Raw genomic sequence first — 13581 nt, forward strand, 5'->3', positions numbered from 1 at the left:
AAATATGAAAACGGAATTAATTGATCCAAAATACCCACAATGCTTTGTATCATATCGTCACCCCTTCTCACAACACCCACCACCATACCGAAGAACGAAAGCATTGTTGCCCACCTGCTGAATACTTATTTGAAAATAAGCAAGAAATTCTTCGCCAAACGTTTTCTGAATAAAATGAACGTGTAAATACTTCATAATTAATAAAGGAGTAAGTAATGGTGCATCAAAGACCTTACTAGAAGACTGAAGACGGATATCCTCACGATGAGACGAATATTGATTGATTGTACGCTCAAGTGGCCAAACATTGATCATTGATTAATTGAAATGTAAATTTGGTGATGGATGATCTTTCAAAAAGAAAATAAGTGATAGCGTTAGATGATAACGATGCGTGTTGATATTGAAAGGACGAAGAATCTCTACGCAAATTTTTGATTTAATTTGTGGTCACGAATAGTTTCAGAAAAACCACAAAATGTCGCATTATGTGTATGAAGGCATAAAACATGAGGTAAAATTATGATTTCACTCGACGTGGCCGCTCAACATATATAAATTTGTGAATGTTGATTGAAAAGATATGTAAGTGGCTGGCTATAACAACTTACCTTTGGCGAGTTTGGCGGTGTAATCGACATTTTCGACGATGTAATCCAGTCCTATTCTGGATTCCATCGGCAACTCTGGTGGTGATCTATCTGAAACGAAAAACAAAACACAAAAGTTTTTAATTAATAATGCAATGCATGTAAATAGGCTGTATAGGTATATTGCGTATGAATGGACTACTTGTACATCTACCTGTTTCTACCTACACGTAATATGTACACCCGCCATTAATCGATATAGTAAAACAATAAAGAAACATTTTGTCGCTGGCGGAAGGTGTATTGTCGAATTGTGTATGGCAGCTGCTGCCAAAATACAACAAATAGTAAAGCTCTGCACGACGCTTTTGATTCGCGAAGAAAAAAAAAATCACACCTTGATACTCTCGCGAGCTGAATTTGAATAGTGCAACTTCTCACACCTGTCAGTGAAGGCAGAAAGTACACGCATAACTCTTCCATTGATACGAGAATACGCAGCCTCATCATATCGCCCAAGCCCTGCAGCTTGCTTCGAAGTGAGAAAAAAAAAGATGGTGTTGAATGAAGAACGATTACGGCGACACCGACACCGACACGTGTTGAAAGCACAACGCGACGATTTCTCCGAATCAATCGAGCTTTCGAGCTGTCATCGGAGCATCGTGAATAGCGAAGTAGTCGAAAAATGCACACCTGGAACCGGTTTCGTTGTGTGTTTTTTTTTGACGAATTAGCCAGCTAGAGCGCAAGTACGCAACCGATTGACTTTAAAAGGCGCGGGGGCGTCTGTCACAACAAAATCTCGCTCGTGTATGCGATGGCGCCATCGACATCGATTGCAGAACAACCTAACGCCCAGGTCCAATACCGCGATGGGCGCAGGTGCCGATGAGTTTGCTCGATGACGTCACCGGTTAACGGCGGCGGCGGCTTTCCGCAACATTCAAACGGTAACCTTGACACGTTCAGTTCGGATTCCGAATCGGTTAGATGATAGTTGATAGCGTAGCACGAGATGAAGCCGATCGCGATGCTGGTATTAATAGAATTAAACTTAACTCTATGGTAAATGGTACTGTATGTACTTTACTTTACCTACTCACATATGGTATGTGCATTGTGTATACGATTGTACTTATTACCTGTGGCTATAGGCTTTTTCCTTTCATTAGTATGCTCTGATCATAATGATTTGGTATTTTTATTTCTAATTCTCATAGTCTTCATCTACATATAGGTAATTAATTATGTAATTGGCAACTTGTACTTGGGAAATTGACCGTGTGGTTAGGCAGGCTATTTGCAGGAGTTTTATTGTACTGAATTTAAAAAAATATGCGTGAGAAGACCGACTTTTCGTCAAATAAAAACCTTTTACGAACGAATTGATTCACTTTTTGATGAAATATTCGTACAGGAATTGATTTGTTTTCAATCGAATCGAATCGAATCATTTTCGAATGACTGGCAATTGAACAAATTGATCAATTTCCAGATGAATCATTCGCGAACGAAATAATTAATTTTTAGTGAATCATTTGCGAACGAATTGATTCGTATAAGTGACTCGTTCGCGAACAAATCGATTCATTTATTCAATTTTTGATGAATCATTCGCGAACGAATTGATTTGTATAAGTGACTCGTTCGCGAACGAATTGAATCATCAACTTGAGATGTCATCATACTTGAAACGAAAATTAGCTGCAAATTTATTAGGTAGGTACAAAAATATGAGGAGGGGATGGAAAAATTGAAAATGAAAACCGACAGAAAAATAAAAAATCCCAATATTGAAATTGTAGGGTATGTAGATGTACTCGTACATTTACAAACGATTGGCGATTGAACAAATTGAATTATTGATTGATATCTAGGCCTGAATCATTCGCGAACGAAACAATCAATTTTAGTGAATCATTCGCGAACGAATTAAATAACTCTACGTGAATCAATTGAACAAATTGATTGATCTCTAAGTGAATCATTATTTATTCGCGAACGAAATCATCAATTTTTAGCGAATCATTCACAAACGAATTGAATAATCGGTAGTGAATCATTAGGGAACGAATTGATCAATTGTTGGTGAATCATTCTCGAACGAATTGATTAATTTTTTGGCAAATCATTCGCGAAAGAATTGAATCATTGTTGGTGAATCAATTGCGAATGAAAAATCAATTTTTGATGAATCATTCACGAACGAATTGAATCATTTATAGGGAATCATTCGTGAACGAATCGATTCATTTGATTGATTTTCGATGAATCATTGACGAACGAATTGAATCATTTTCAGTAGTGAATCATTCGCGAACGAATCGATTCATTTAATTTAATTAATTTTTGGTGAATCATTCGCGAACGAATTGCATAATTGTTGGTGAATCAGTAACGAACGAATTAAATCATTTTAGTAGTGAATCATTCGCGAACGAATTGATTCGTATAAACGACTTTATCGCGAACGAATTGATTCATTTAATCAATTTTTGGTGAATCGTTCGCAAACGAATTGAAATATTTTCAGGGAATCATTCGCGAACGAATTGAATCAGTTTAGTGAGTCATTTGCGAACGAGTTGATTCGTATAGGCGAATTTTTCGCGAACGAATTGATTCATTTATTCAATTTTTTTTTGGTGAATCATTCGCAAACGAAAAATGAATCATTCACGAACGAATTGAATAATTTTTAGGGAATCATTCGTGAACGAATCGATTCATTTGATTGATTTTCGATGAATCATTGACGAACGAATTGAATCATTTTCAGTAGTGAATCATTCGCGAACGAATTGATTCATTTAATCAATTTTTGGTGAATCATTCGCGAACGAGTTGATTTGTATAAGTGACTCGTTCGCGAACAACTCGGTTCATTCAATCAATGTTTGGTGAATCATTCGCGAACGAATTGAATAATTGTTGGTGAATCAATTGTGAACGAAAAAATCAATTTTTGATGAATCATTCACGAACGAATTGAATCATTTTTAGGGAATCATTCGCGAACGAATTGAATCATTTTAGTGAATCATTCGCGAACGAATTGATTCGTATAAGCGACTTTTTCACGAACGAATTGATTCATTCGATCAATTTTTGTTGAATCATTCGCGAACGAAAAATCAATTTTTGATGAATCATTCACGAACGAATTGAAGTATTTTTAGTGAATCATTCGCAAACGAATCGATTCATTTAATTAATTTTTGATGAATCATTAACGAACGAATTAATTTTGTATAAGTGATTCGTTCGCGAACGAATCGATTCATTTAATCAATTTTTGGTGAATCATTCGCGAACGAATTGATTCGTATAAGTGACTCGTTCACAAACAAACCGATTCATTCAATCAATTTTTGGTGAATCATTCGCGAACGAATTGAATAATTGTTGGTGAATCAATTAGGAACAAAAAAAAGAAAAAAAAATCAAAAGTTTGATGAATCATTCACGAACGAATTGAATAATTTGCAGGGAATCATTCGAGAACGAATTGAATCATTTTAGTGAATCATTCGCGAACGAACTGATTCGTATTAGCGACTTTTTCGCGACTGAATTGATTCATTTGATCCATTTTTGGTGAATCATTCGCGAACGAAAAATCAATTTTTGATGAATCATTCACGAACGAATTGAATCATTTTTATTGAATTATTCGCAAACGAATCGATTCGTTTAATTAATTTTTGATGAATCATTAACGAACGAATTGATTTTGTATAAGTGATTCGTTCGCGAACAACTCGGTTCATTCAATCAGTTTTTGGTACATAATTCATTCGTGAACGAATTGAATAATTGTTGGTGAATCAATTGTGAACGAAAAAAAGAAAAAATCAATTTTTGATGAATCATTCACGAACGAATTGAATAATTTTTAGGGAATCATTCGCGGACGAATTGAATTATTTTAGTGAATCATTCGCGAACGAATTGATTCATAAATTGATGAATTTATTGGCGAATGTTTCGCTATAAATGAATCTATTCGAACGCAAATGGTCCTTTCAAAAATCAATCAGTTCGTTCATCAACAGCTTTCTAGGTCAATTGGGTAAAATTTTGATTATTTTCCTCATTTTTGGCTCAAATTTGATTTTCAAAAATTCACCAAAAATCAAAAAAATGAACTCCAACACTTGAAATTTTGGTTGACGATCAATTTTTGCATGCTCTTTCGATCTAGCTTTGCCCACTTCAAAAAAATTCATCTGTGTCCCAAGTTGAATAACAAAATCTGCAATTTCGGCTGATCTGGCGACTGTCGAATCAAAATGGCCGCCATTTTGTTAGTAAGATCGACCTTTTTTTTGGCAAGTCGGCTTTAGAATGTTCCTCAGGAATGTCTCCTTCGAGAGAAGATCGGAAGGGGCTGCAATTATTCCTATATGCCGGACTGTATACTTTGCTGTGCTGCTGTAGAATATTAATCGATAAACCTCGATCGATAATTTTTTCTGTCGATCATTTCATCTCGCAAAGACGCAAAAAATCACGAAACAGTCTTATCTTATTAAAATTCTCCAATTTTATCAATCAATCGAATCCTCATTACTTTTACATCCAAGAAATGAAAACGAATATCGATCTCGATCCGCAGATTCGCGAATTTTATGCAATTTTACTCGTCTCGTCTATTGAAAAATTGGCCATTTGCCTAAATTCTTCGCTTCGGTGGCGGTGAGTTGCACGTGCAAACGTACCAGCAAAATTCCATCGGCTTCTCACAACCATATAGTAGACGAATGAAGCTACCTGCGAGGTTAAACGCCTCTCCGATGGCCAATGATATGTATTCCTAATGCAAAGAATCCAGTTCCATTTTTTTCAAAACTAACGTTATGTTTTTTTTCTTGTTTGTTTCAGGCTTGCTTACGAAAAAGAAAGCAAAAAAAAAAACAACCAACACGCCCAAAATATGTAAAACAATACCTAACCGTGTTGGTTTCATTTTCATGCTGATATTGAATATCTTGTAGTTGTAACCGACGACGTAGTAATGAAGGTTAAACCAGGAACAGAGTACTCGTCGTATAAAACGCAGCTCACAACGTAAGTACATACGCGAAATATCGCACTCGCATTTTTCAATCCTACGCTTATTTTATTATTTTTATACGTCTATTACTCGGTTTCGCGCAGCCATGGTACCATCTCGATAAGCACTCTAGTATGTTTTCAACCAGCAGAAGTAGAAGAAAAAAACACCCATACAACTTAGTATAACCGCTCAATTGTAACTCAAAGATGGCATTTAAATCGCCCTGGCCTCGTCGCGTCGCCTCGTACGCCCGAAAAAAAAATATCTCCAATAATAATAATAAAGAAGCCGAGAGAACGCGAACGATGGCGCGTGCGGGACGGGAACGTGGAACGTGAATTTCTTATATTGTCGAACATTACCTCGAGAGAGAGAGAGAGAGAGTATAACCCTCATCGTCGTCGTCGTTGGAAAAAGGGAGAAAATTTCAATCTTAAAAAATACCGCTATCGCCATATTGAGTAATAAATGGCTCGAAATTACGGGGCAATATACGTTTGAACGACGTAACACTCCGTTAACGTAGCTTCAAACAATCGAGATGTATACAAAAAGAACGGAGACGAAGCAGGAGGCGGGGACCCAGCGAGGAGAACGTTTCTGCGCCAAAAAAGCACATCTTTGAACGAGTAAAAAGCAATATTTTTTTTATTCCGCGTACAATCCTCTCTGGTTGTTATTTGCCTTCAAAGAGAAGTGCCTTTTGAACATTTTCAACTTGACGCTTTTGTATTCGATTTGATGCACCTCCCCTGGCCCTCCGCCCCCGGCCCCTAGCACCGGCACACTTCTTCCTGTTTCCACTTTGGTTACATTTCTATACAGTATAAGAATTGTACGTACACACGTACTTCGTAGTTCGTATATACTTGGGTTAACGCGTGTAAAAGAAAACTATATAGTACTTGTCGATATTGAAACGACGAAAGAAACGAGATGTATTTAAAAATAAAATTGTATTTTGTTGTGACGACGCGACGCAAGACAAAAGATGCCAGAAATATGTATTTTTTTGCGCTTTTTGCTTTTTATTAGCTAAAATATTCGATAAAAAGATTGGCGTTGTATAGAAATTCAAATTACCTCGAACGGTTTTCTCGTCAGTCGACGACGTTTTCTAAGTAAACCAAGTTATGAAATTAAATTTCCTCTCTCGTTATATTACCAATTGCTTTCTGCGCTTCTTTTTTTTTCTTCTTCGGCGAATGTGTATTCTCGAGGTGAAAAATTAGGTTTCGTTGGTTTTCCGTGTTCCCCCCCCCCTTTTCTTCGCCAATAATTGTGGTAATTTTTTGAACGTTTTGGAGTAGGTAAACGGCAGTCTTGTGTGATTTAATTTTCTATGTACAAGTCGAAGAATTAATTTTGTTTAGCGGATCTGCTTCGTGTTTCGCGAAAATAAAATAATCTTCCAGCATTTTTTTTTTAAATTTTTATTAGAACTCTAGTCAATTCTTAATGTTTTTAAAATTGAAAAAAAAATACTTATGTTGCAAATAAGGAAGTGATTCCTAATTGAAAAAAAGTCGATTTTTTATCGCTATAATGATTAAAATGTGTTGAACTCATTGAAACATCTGAAAAATTTCTGTTCATAAAAGTACCTATTGCTTTTTTGTCAAAAATGGAAAATTGCATAAAAATTCCAGGTTTTCTCCCATTTTTAAAAATCAAACCCTAAAATTTTATATTTTCTTTTTTTTTAGAATTTCGAAATTTTTTCATACCTTCTATAGTCCGGCATATCACAATAGGAGTAATTGCACCCCCCCCCGCCGATCATCCGGGACAACTTTTTTCTTAAAGGGGACATCCTAAGGAACATTTTAAAGCAAACTTGCCACAAAAAAAGTTGGCCTTACTTAAAAAATGGCGGCCATTTTGATTGACAGGTCAGCCGAAATCGCAGATTTTGCGTTTTAACATAGGACTTGCACGAACATTTTCACACTTTACAAAGGTAGATCGAAAGATCATACAAAGATTTATCACCTGTCAAAATTTCAAGTGCTAAAGTGCGTTTTTCGATTTTTGGTGAATTTTTGAAAATCCAATTTAGGCAAAGAATGAGGGAAAAAATCAAAATTTTACCAAATTGACTCAGAAAGCTGAAATTTGGGATATACCCTATTTTCGACATGCCAAATGGAGTGAAAACGGTTTCAACTCGTTTAGAGCAGTTCTGGAGCCTCCAGCAGATTTTTGAAATTCGAAATTCCCACAAAATTCCATCAAATTGAAGTTGTAAAGCTGAAATTTATTCTAAAAACTAATTTCAATACGCTACGAAGTACTGCAGGTAAATTTCAAGTCGTTTTGGAGCCTCCAGCGACTTTTTGAAAATTCATGATGCCTCCAGCAGATTTTTGAAACTTTAAATTTTCACAAAATTTCATCAAATGGAGATGGAAAGTTGAAATTTACTCTATACTCCAATTTCAACAGCCTCTGAAGACGACTTCAGGTGGGTTCAAGTGATTTTAGGGCCACCAGCGACTTTTTTTGAAAATTACTGGAGCCTCCAGCAGATTTTTGAAACTTTGAATTTTCACAAAATTTCATCAAATGGAGATGGAGAGTTGAAATTAATTCTGCAAACTAATTTCAATACGCTACGAAGTTGACTGCTGGTGAATTTCAAGTCGTTTTGGAGTCTCCAGCAACTTTTTGAAAGGTTGTGTGACGTTTTTTTGGAAAATTGAAATTTCCTAAAAGTAGCTGGAAGCTTCAAAACCATTTGAAATCACCATGTAGTCTGCGAAGTAAATTCCAGCTTGCCAACTCCATTTCGCACCTCGGGAGTAATAAGGTCACATCTCAAAAAAGTGAAATTTTACAGGAGAGCGATTTTCTTTTTTTTAAAAACTTGATACATTATTTTCATCAACTTATAATTAATTGTGAGGAATGAATAGCATCTCATTTTAAAGATTGGGTATGTTACCTTCATTTAGCATAAGAATAATTTGAAAAATAAAATCTTAAAGAGGAAATATTTCAATGTTTGGAAAACATTTTGAGTTATAAACTTTCATTTAAGTTGATGTGGAGGCGAAAGGAAGCGTCCAAAAAAAAATCCACGATATCAAAGTTGTAGAGAATTAAATTTCCAATCGACGTAATGTTGTTAGTTTTTTTCTAGAGAGCTTAGTTTTTGAGTTTTTCTCAAAAAACTAAAATTTTATTACATGTGCAAATTCATTTTTCTGAAAAGTGATCAATTTTTTAAAAAATTTCCATTTGGTACAAACCAATAAAAAATGCACTCCTTGTGACCATTTCTAACTGACAAACATTCAAAACAATCAAAACTGTTTGTTAACACTTTGTATGTATGAAATTTGCTCAAAAAAGGTGGAGTTTTTTGAGATGTACCCTTATAACTCCAAACAACTTGCAATGTTGTTGAGATTTTGAGTTAGGCCATTTGCGTTTTTTACAAGATCTTGATAATGTACCAAACTCAAAGTGTAATTTTTGGTTGAGGGGGGTCATACAAACCCCAAAAATGCAAAAACATGAAAATCAATTTTTTTTGAGATGTGACCTTATTACTCCCGAGGTGCGATTTGATAAATTATTGTTCGGGAAATTTCAAATTTCGAAAATCTACTGGAGGCTCCAGTAATTTTCAAAAAAGTCACTGGAGGCTCTAAAATCACTTGAACCCACCTGAAGTCGTATTCAGAGGCTGTTGAAATTGGAGTATAGGGTAAATTTCAACTTTCCATCTCCATTTGATGAAATTTTGTGAAAATTTAAAGTTTCAAAAAGTCGCTGGAGGCTCCAAAACGACTTGAAATTTACCTGCAGTACTTCGTAGCGTATTGAAATTAGTTTTTAGAATAAATTTCAGTTTTACAACTTCAATTTGATGGAATTTTGTGGGAATTTCGAGTTTCAAAAATCTACTGGAGGCTCCAGTAATTTTGACTTGAACCCACCTGAAGTCGTCTTCAGATGGTTTTAAAATTGGAGTGTAGAGTAAATTTCAGTTTTACATCTCCATTTGATGAAATGTTGTGAAAATTTAAAGTTTCAAAAATCTGCTGGAGGCTTCAGGAATTTTCAAAAAGTCGCTGGAGGCTCCAAAACGATTTGATATTCACCTGCAGTACTTCGTAGCGTATTGAAATTAGTTTTTAGAATGAATTTCAGCTTTACAACTCCAATTTGATGGAATTTTGTGGGAATATCGAGTTTCAAAAATCTGCTGGAGGCTCCAGAACTGCTCAAAAAGGGTTGAAACCGTTTCCAATCGATTTGGCATGTCGAAAATAGGGTATATCCCAAATGTCAGCTTTCTTGGTCAATTTGGTAAAATTTTGATTTTTTCCCTCATTTTTGGCCTAAATTCGATTTTCAAAAATTCACCAAAAATCGAAAAACGCACTTTAGCACTTGAAATTTTGACAGGTGATAAATCTTTGTATGATCTTTCGATCTACCTTTGTAAAGTGTGAAAAAGTTCGTGCAAGTCCTATGTTAAAACGCAAAATCTGCGATTTCGGCTGACCTGTCAATCAAAATGGCCGCCATTTTTTAAGTAAGGCCAACTTTTTTTTTGGCAAGTTTGCTTTAAAATGTTCCTTAAAAAGTTGTCCCGGAGGATCGGCGGGGGGGGTGCAATTACTCCTATTGTCATATGCCGGACTACTAGTTTACTTACTTTGAAAATAGGAAATTCGCAACTTGCATTAATTTATACCCCTCTTTCCCTCCCCCTCCTCCCTCGTATTTGTAAATATTTTTGCTACAAAAGTCTTGGTTTTTTCCATAATTGCGAGAAAGTTCTGTTCTTCTGCCAAAATTCTATAAAAGCCCTGATTTTTTCGTTTTTTTCCTTCTAAAACTTTAAAATCTTCCATTTTTCCTTTTTTTTCTTCAGAATTTTGAAATTTTCACTTACTGTAGTTTTCTTTGAAAATAGAAAGATCTTAACTAGAATACATTTTGAAACCCCCTACCTCTTCCTCCCTTTCTTTATCTTGCTTTTTTGTCCAAATTGCGTAAAAACACTACTTTTTTCCATTTTTTTTCTATTCACCTTTAAATTTTACATTTTCATTATTTCTTTCAGAATTTTGAACATTTCTCATGTTTTCGTGTTCTTTTTGAGAATAAGAAAGTTTTAACTAGAAGAAGTATTGACCCCCCCCCTCCTTGTCCACCTAATTTTTTTCTATTCAAACATTTGGAAACATTTCCTGCCCAAATTCTGATTTTTGTCTAAATTGTTTCAATGTCCAACTTTTTTTTTCTGAACTGTATGAGGGCGTCGAGTTTTTCCAATTGGACGAGTATTTCAATTGAACTCGGAAAAAAGTGAGTTTTTTTCAATGTTTTCTAGTTGTTTTTTTTTTTTCTAAATAGAAATCGAAAAATTTTGACTTGAATAAATTTTAACCAACTTTCTTCCCCCCCCCCACCCTCTCGCATTTGAAAAAAAATTCTTGTTCAAGTCCTACTTTTTATAAGAATTACCAGAGAGTTTTGCTTTTTGAATTTCTGAGAATTAAATTCAAAATTTTTCATCAATCTACACATTTCTTTTTAAAGTGTTCATTTTTCCATTTTTTCTAATGTCTATAAAAATAGGAAATTTTTTTGCCCTCCCCTCCACTTTTTTCGTCTAAATTATTGCATAAAAGCATTGCTTTTTTCCATTTTTTCCACGTTTCTTTGATTTTTTCTGAGACTTGTTTTTTTCTACTTCTTTTTGGAAATAGTAAACTTCTGTCTTGGATTAATTTTTATTCTTCTCTCCTTGAAACATTGAAAAAAAAAATCGTCTCAAAAATTCTGATTTTTGTCAATACTCAAAATTACAGAAAAATCTTGCTTTTTTTCATTTTTTCAATTGAACTTCAAAATTTCTCATTTACGAGTAGGTACTTAATTTTTTTTAGAATTTTAGAATTTTTTCGTCTCTGAAAATGGGAAATTTTTGACTTGAAAAAATGTCTTGAATAAATTTTGAACCGCCTCCTCTTTTTCAGATTGAAAAATTTGATGAATTTTGCTGCTAAAAATCCTGGTTTTTGCCAAAATCACAGAAGAAGTCTGATTTCTTTTCATTTTTCAATCGAACTTTGAAAATTTTCATTCAGGTTATCTGGTACCTACTTAATTTTTAGACTCCCCTCCATTGTTCAAAACGTTAATTTCTGTTTCATTAAAAAATTTTTTTTTTTTAATAAAAAGAGAGATTTTTTTACCTGAAAAAAAAATGTTTAATAAATTTTGACCTTCATTCTCCCTTCTTTCGAATTGAAACATTTGAGAGAATTTCCTGTCAGAGTTCTGATTTTATCTTGCTTTTGAGACTCTTTGACGATTCTCTTGCTGTGATTGGTTCAGAATAATATCGAACATTCGCTAAGATTAAATTTTTCAGCTGCCAGAGTTGATTACAACGATTTCTGGAGTTCTGCTTGAAATCATTAGAGAACAGTCTACTTTTGCTGAAGCCTCCGAGTTGGCTCCAAAACGGTCGCAATTAGTTCAAGGGTTCAACTTTGGTGTACGAAGCGATTTTTCAGATTTTTATTTCAAGATTCAGTCTTCAGCTTTTTTTTTTTTTACAAATTCGCTAAAAATCTAAAAACCAACGTCAACAGGTGAAAATTTGATCCAGAGGTGCGGTAAACATGCTCTAATTGCCTTGATTCAAATTTCAGCTCAATTCGGAGCTAACGTGTTGTAAAGGTGGCTTTGTAAAATCACATCAACTCGCGTATTACTAATCACTTGACATTCACACAACAAAACGGCGACAACAAACCGACATTATCATATCGTCGCGATTCTATACAAATTAATTGGACACACAGTACGAAGAAAAAATTACCGGGCATAGAATCACCCACGATATGTACCATATTCCGCCTTCCTTCTTATTACGTGTCTCTCGCCCACGTTTCAATGAATTTTAAATCTTTACCGACGATAAAACGACTCTATTTAACTGACAAAAAGCTAGAAAATTCCGATCGCCTTCGCCGCGACCTATTTCGATTGAGGAAAAAATTCTCCAGCAGCTGGAATACGTAGTACGTACCTATTGTATAGCCAACAACGCCGAATTTGCGAGCTAAGCGTAGCACGACGCGTGATGGGGTGGTTAGGGTGCGGGGTGCGGTACAAATCCATACCCTTAAGTTAAGAAGAAAAAGGTGTCGTTTAAGTTGCCTAATTGATTCGCCGTAAATACGACGAGATCTCGGGGTGGTTCGTTGTTTATCTGTCTGAAATAGGGTTTCGTAAAATGAGACTCGTTTTCGTAGCAGCCAGTTGTGGTGGTGGCAAAAAATTTGTACTCGGGTCGAGAAAATTTTGCACCTCCCCTTCCGCCATTCCATCCCTTCCTTGCTCGTGACTATAAAGCAAAAATACGAGTAAGCTTACCTACATATATGTAAATGCGCGTATTTAATTAACAATAATAGACGAGTTTTACCAACGTTTTACATATAAATGGAAATATTTCGGAATACTCTTGTGATTGTTTGAGTACGATTTCGGTTCGTATATTATGTACGATTACGGCAAGAACAACAATAATAATAACAACAACAACAACAACAACGAAGGTATAAAATCAATTCGCCGCCGCTGCGAACCGACCCAACCCAACCTGACCCAACCGACCGCTCTGTGTTATTTGCATAAGAAAAATATTTTCACTTGTTAAACTTCGTTAATGGTGTTTGACCAGTCGAACATTTTAAACGGTCGTCTCGTCGTCATTCGTCCATATTTTATACCGATGTTCGCTCTCGCCGACCATTCTCTCAAATATCATTATTCGTTGACCGTTGTCGTCGTCGTTGTAGCGATTTGTAGCTCTTTTGTTTTCAGCGAATCCAGGCGCTGAAATGATTTGAGAATTTGCGTTTGCTTTCTTGCGATTGTTCGATATTTTATCTT

At 35.2% G+C, this 13581-nt stretch overlaps 1 protein-coding gene across 2 annotated transcripts in view; it reads right to left on the reverse strand.

Annotated features, from left to right (window-relative positions):
• form3 (formin 3) overlaps positions 1-13581 on the reverse strand; it is a 133689-nt gene that overhangs the window by 79512 nt on the left and 40596 nt on the right. The window contains exon 2 of one of the 2 annotated variants that reach the window (XM_065353543.1): positions 612-697. In XM_065353543.1, coding sequence (XP_065209615.1) covers positions 612-678 — 67 coding nt within the window. In that variant the 5' untranslated portion in view covers positions 679-697. Of the gene's footprint in view, positions 1-611; positions 702-13581 lie in introns of both variants that reach the window. The other variant, XM_065353542.1, reaches the window with a different exon arrangement.

This window comes from Planococcus citri, chromosome 2 (assembly GCF_950023065.1).
Source record: "Planococcus citri chromosome 2, ihPlaCitr1.1, whole genome shotgun sequence".
In the NCBI taxonomy this organism is placed as follows: domain Eukaryota; kingdom Metazoa; phylum Arthropoda; class Insecta; order Hemiptera; family Pseudococcidae; genus Planococcus; species Planococcus citri.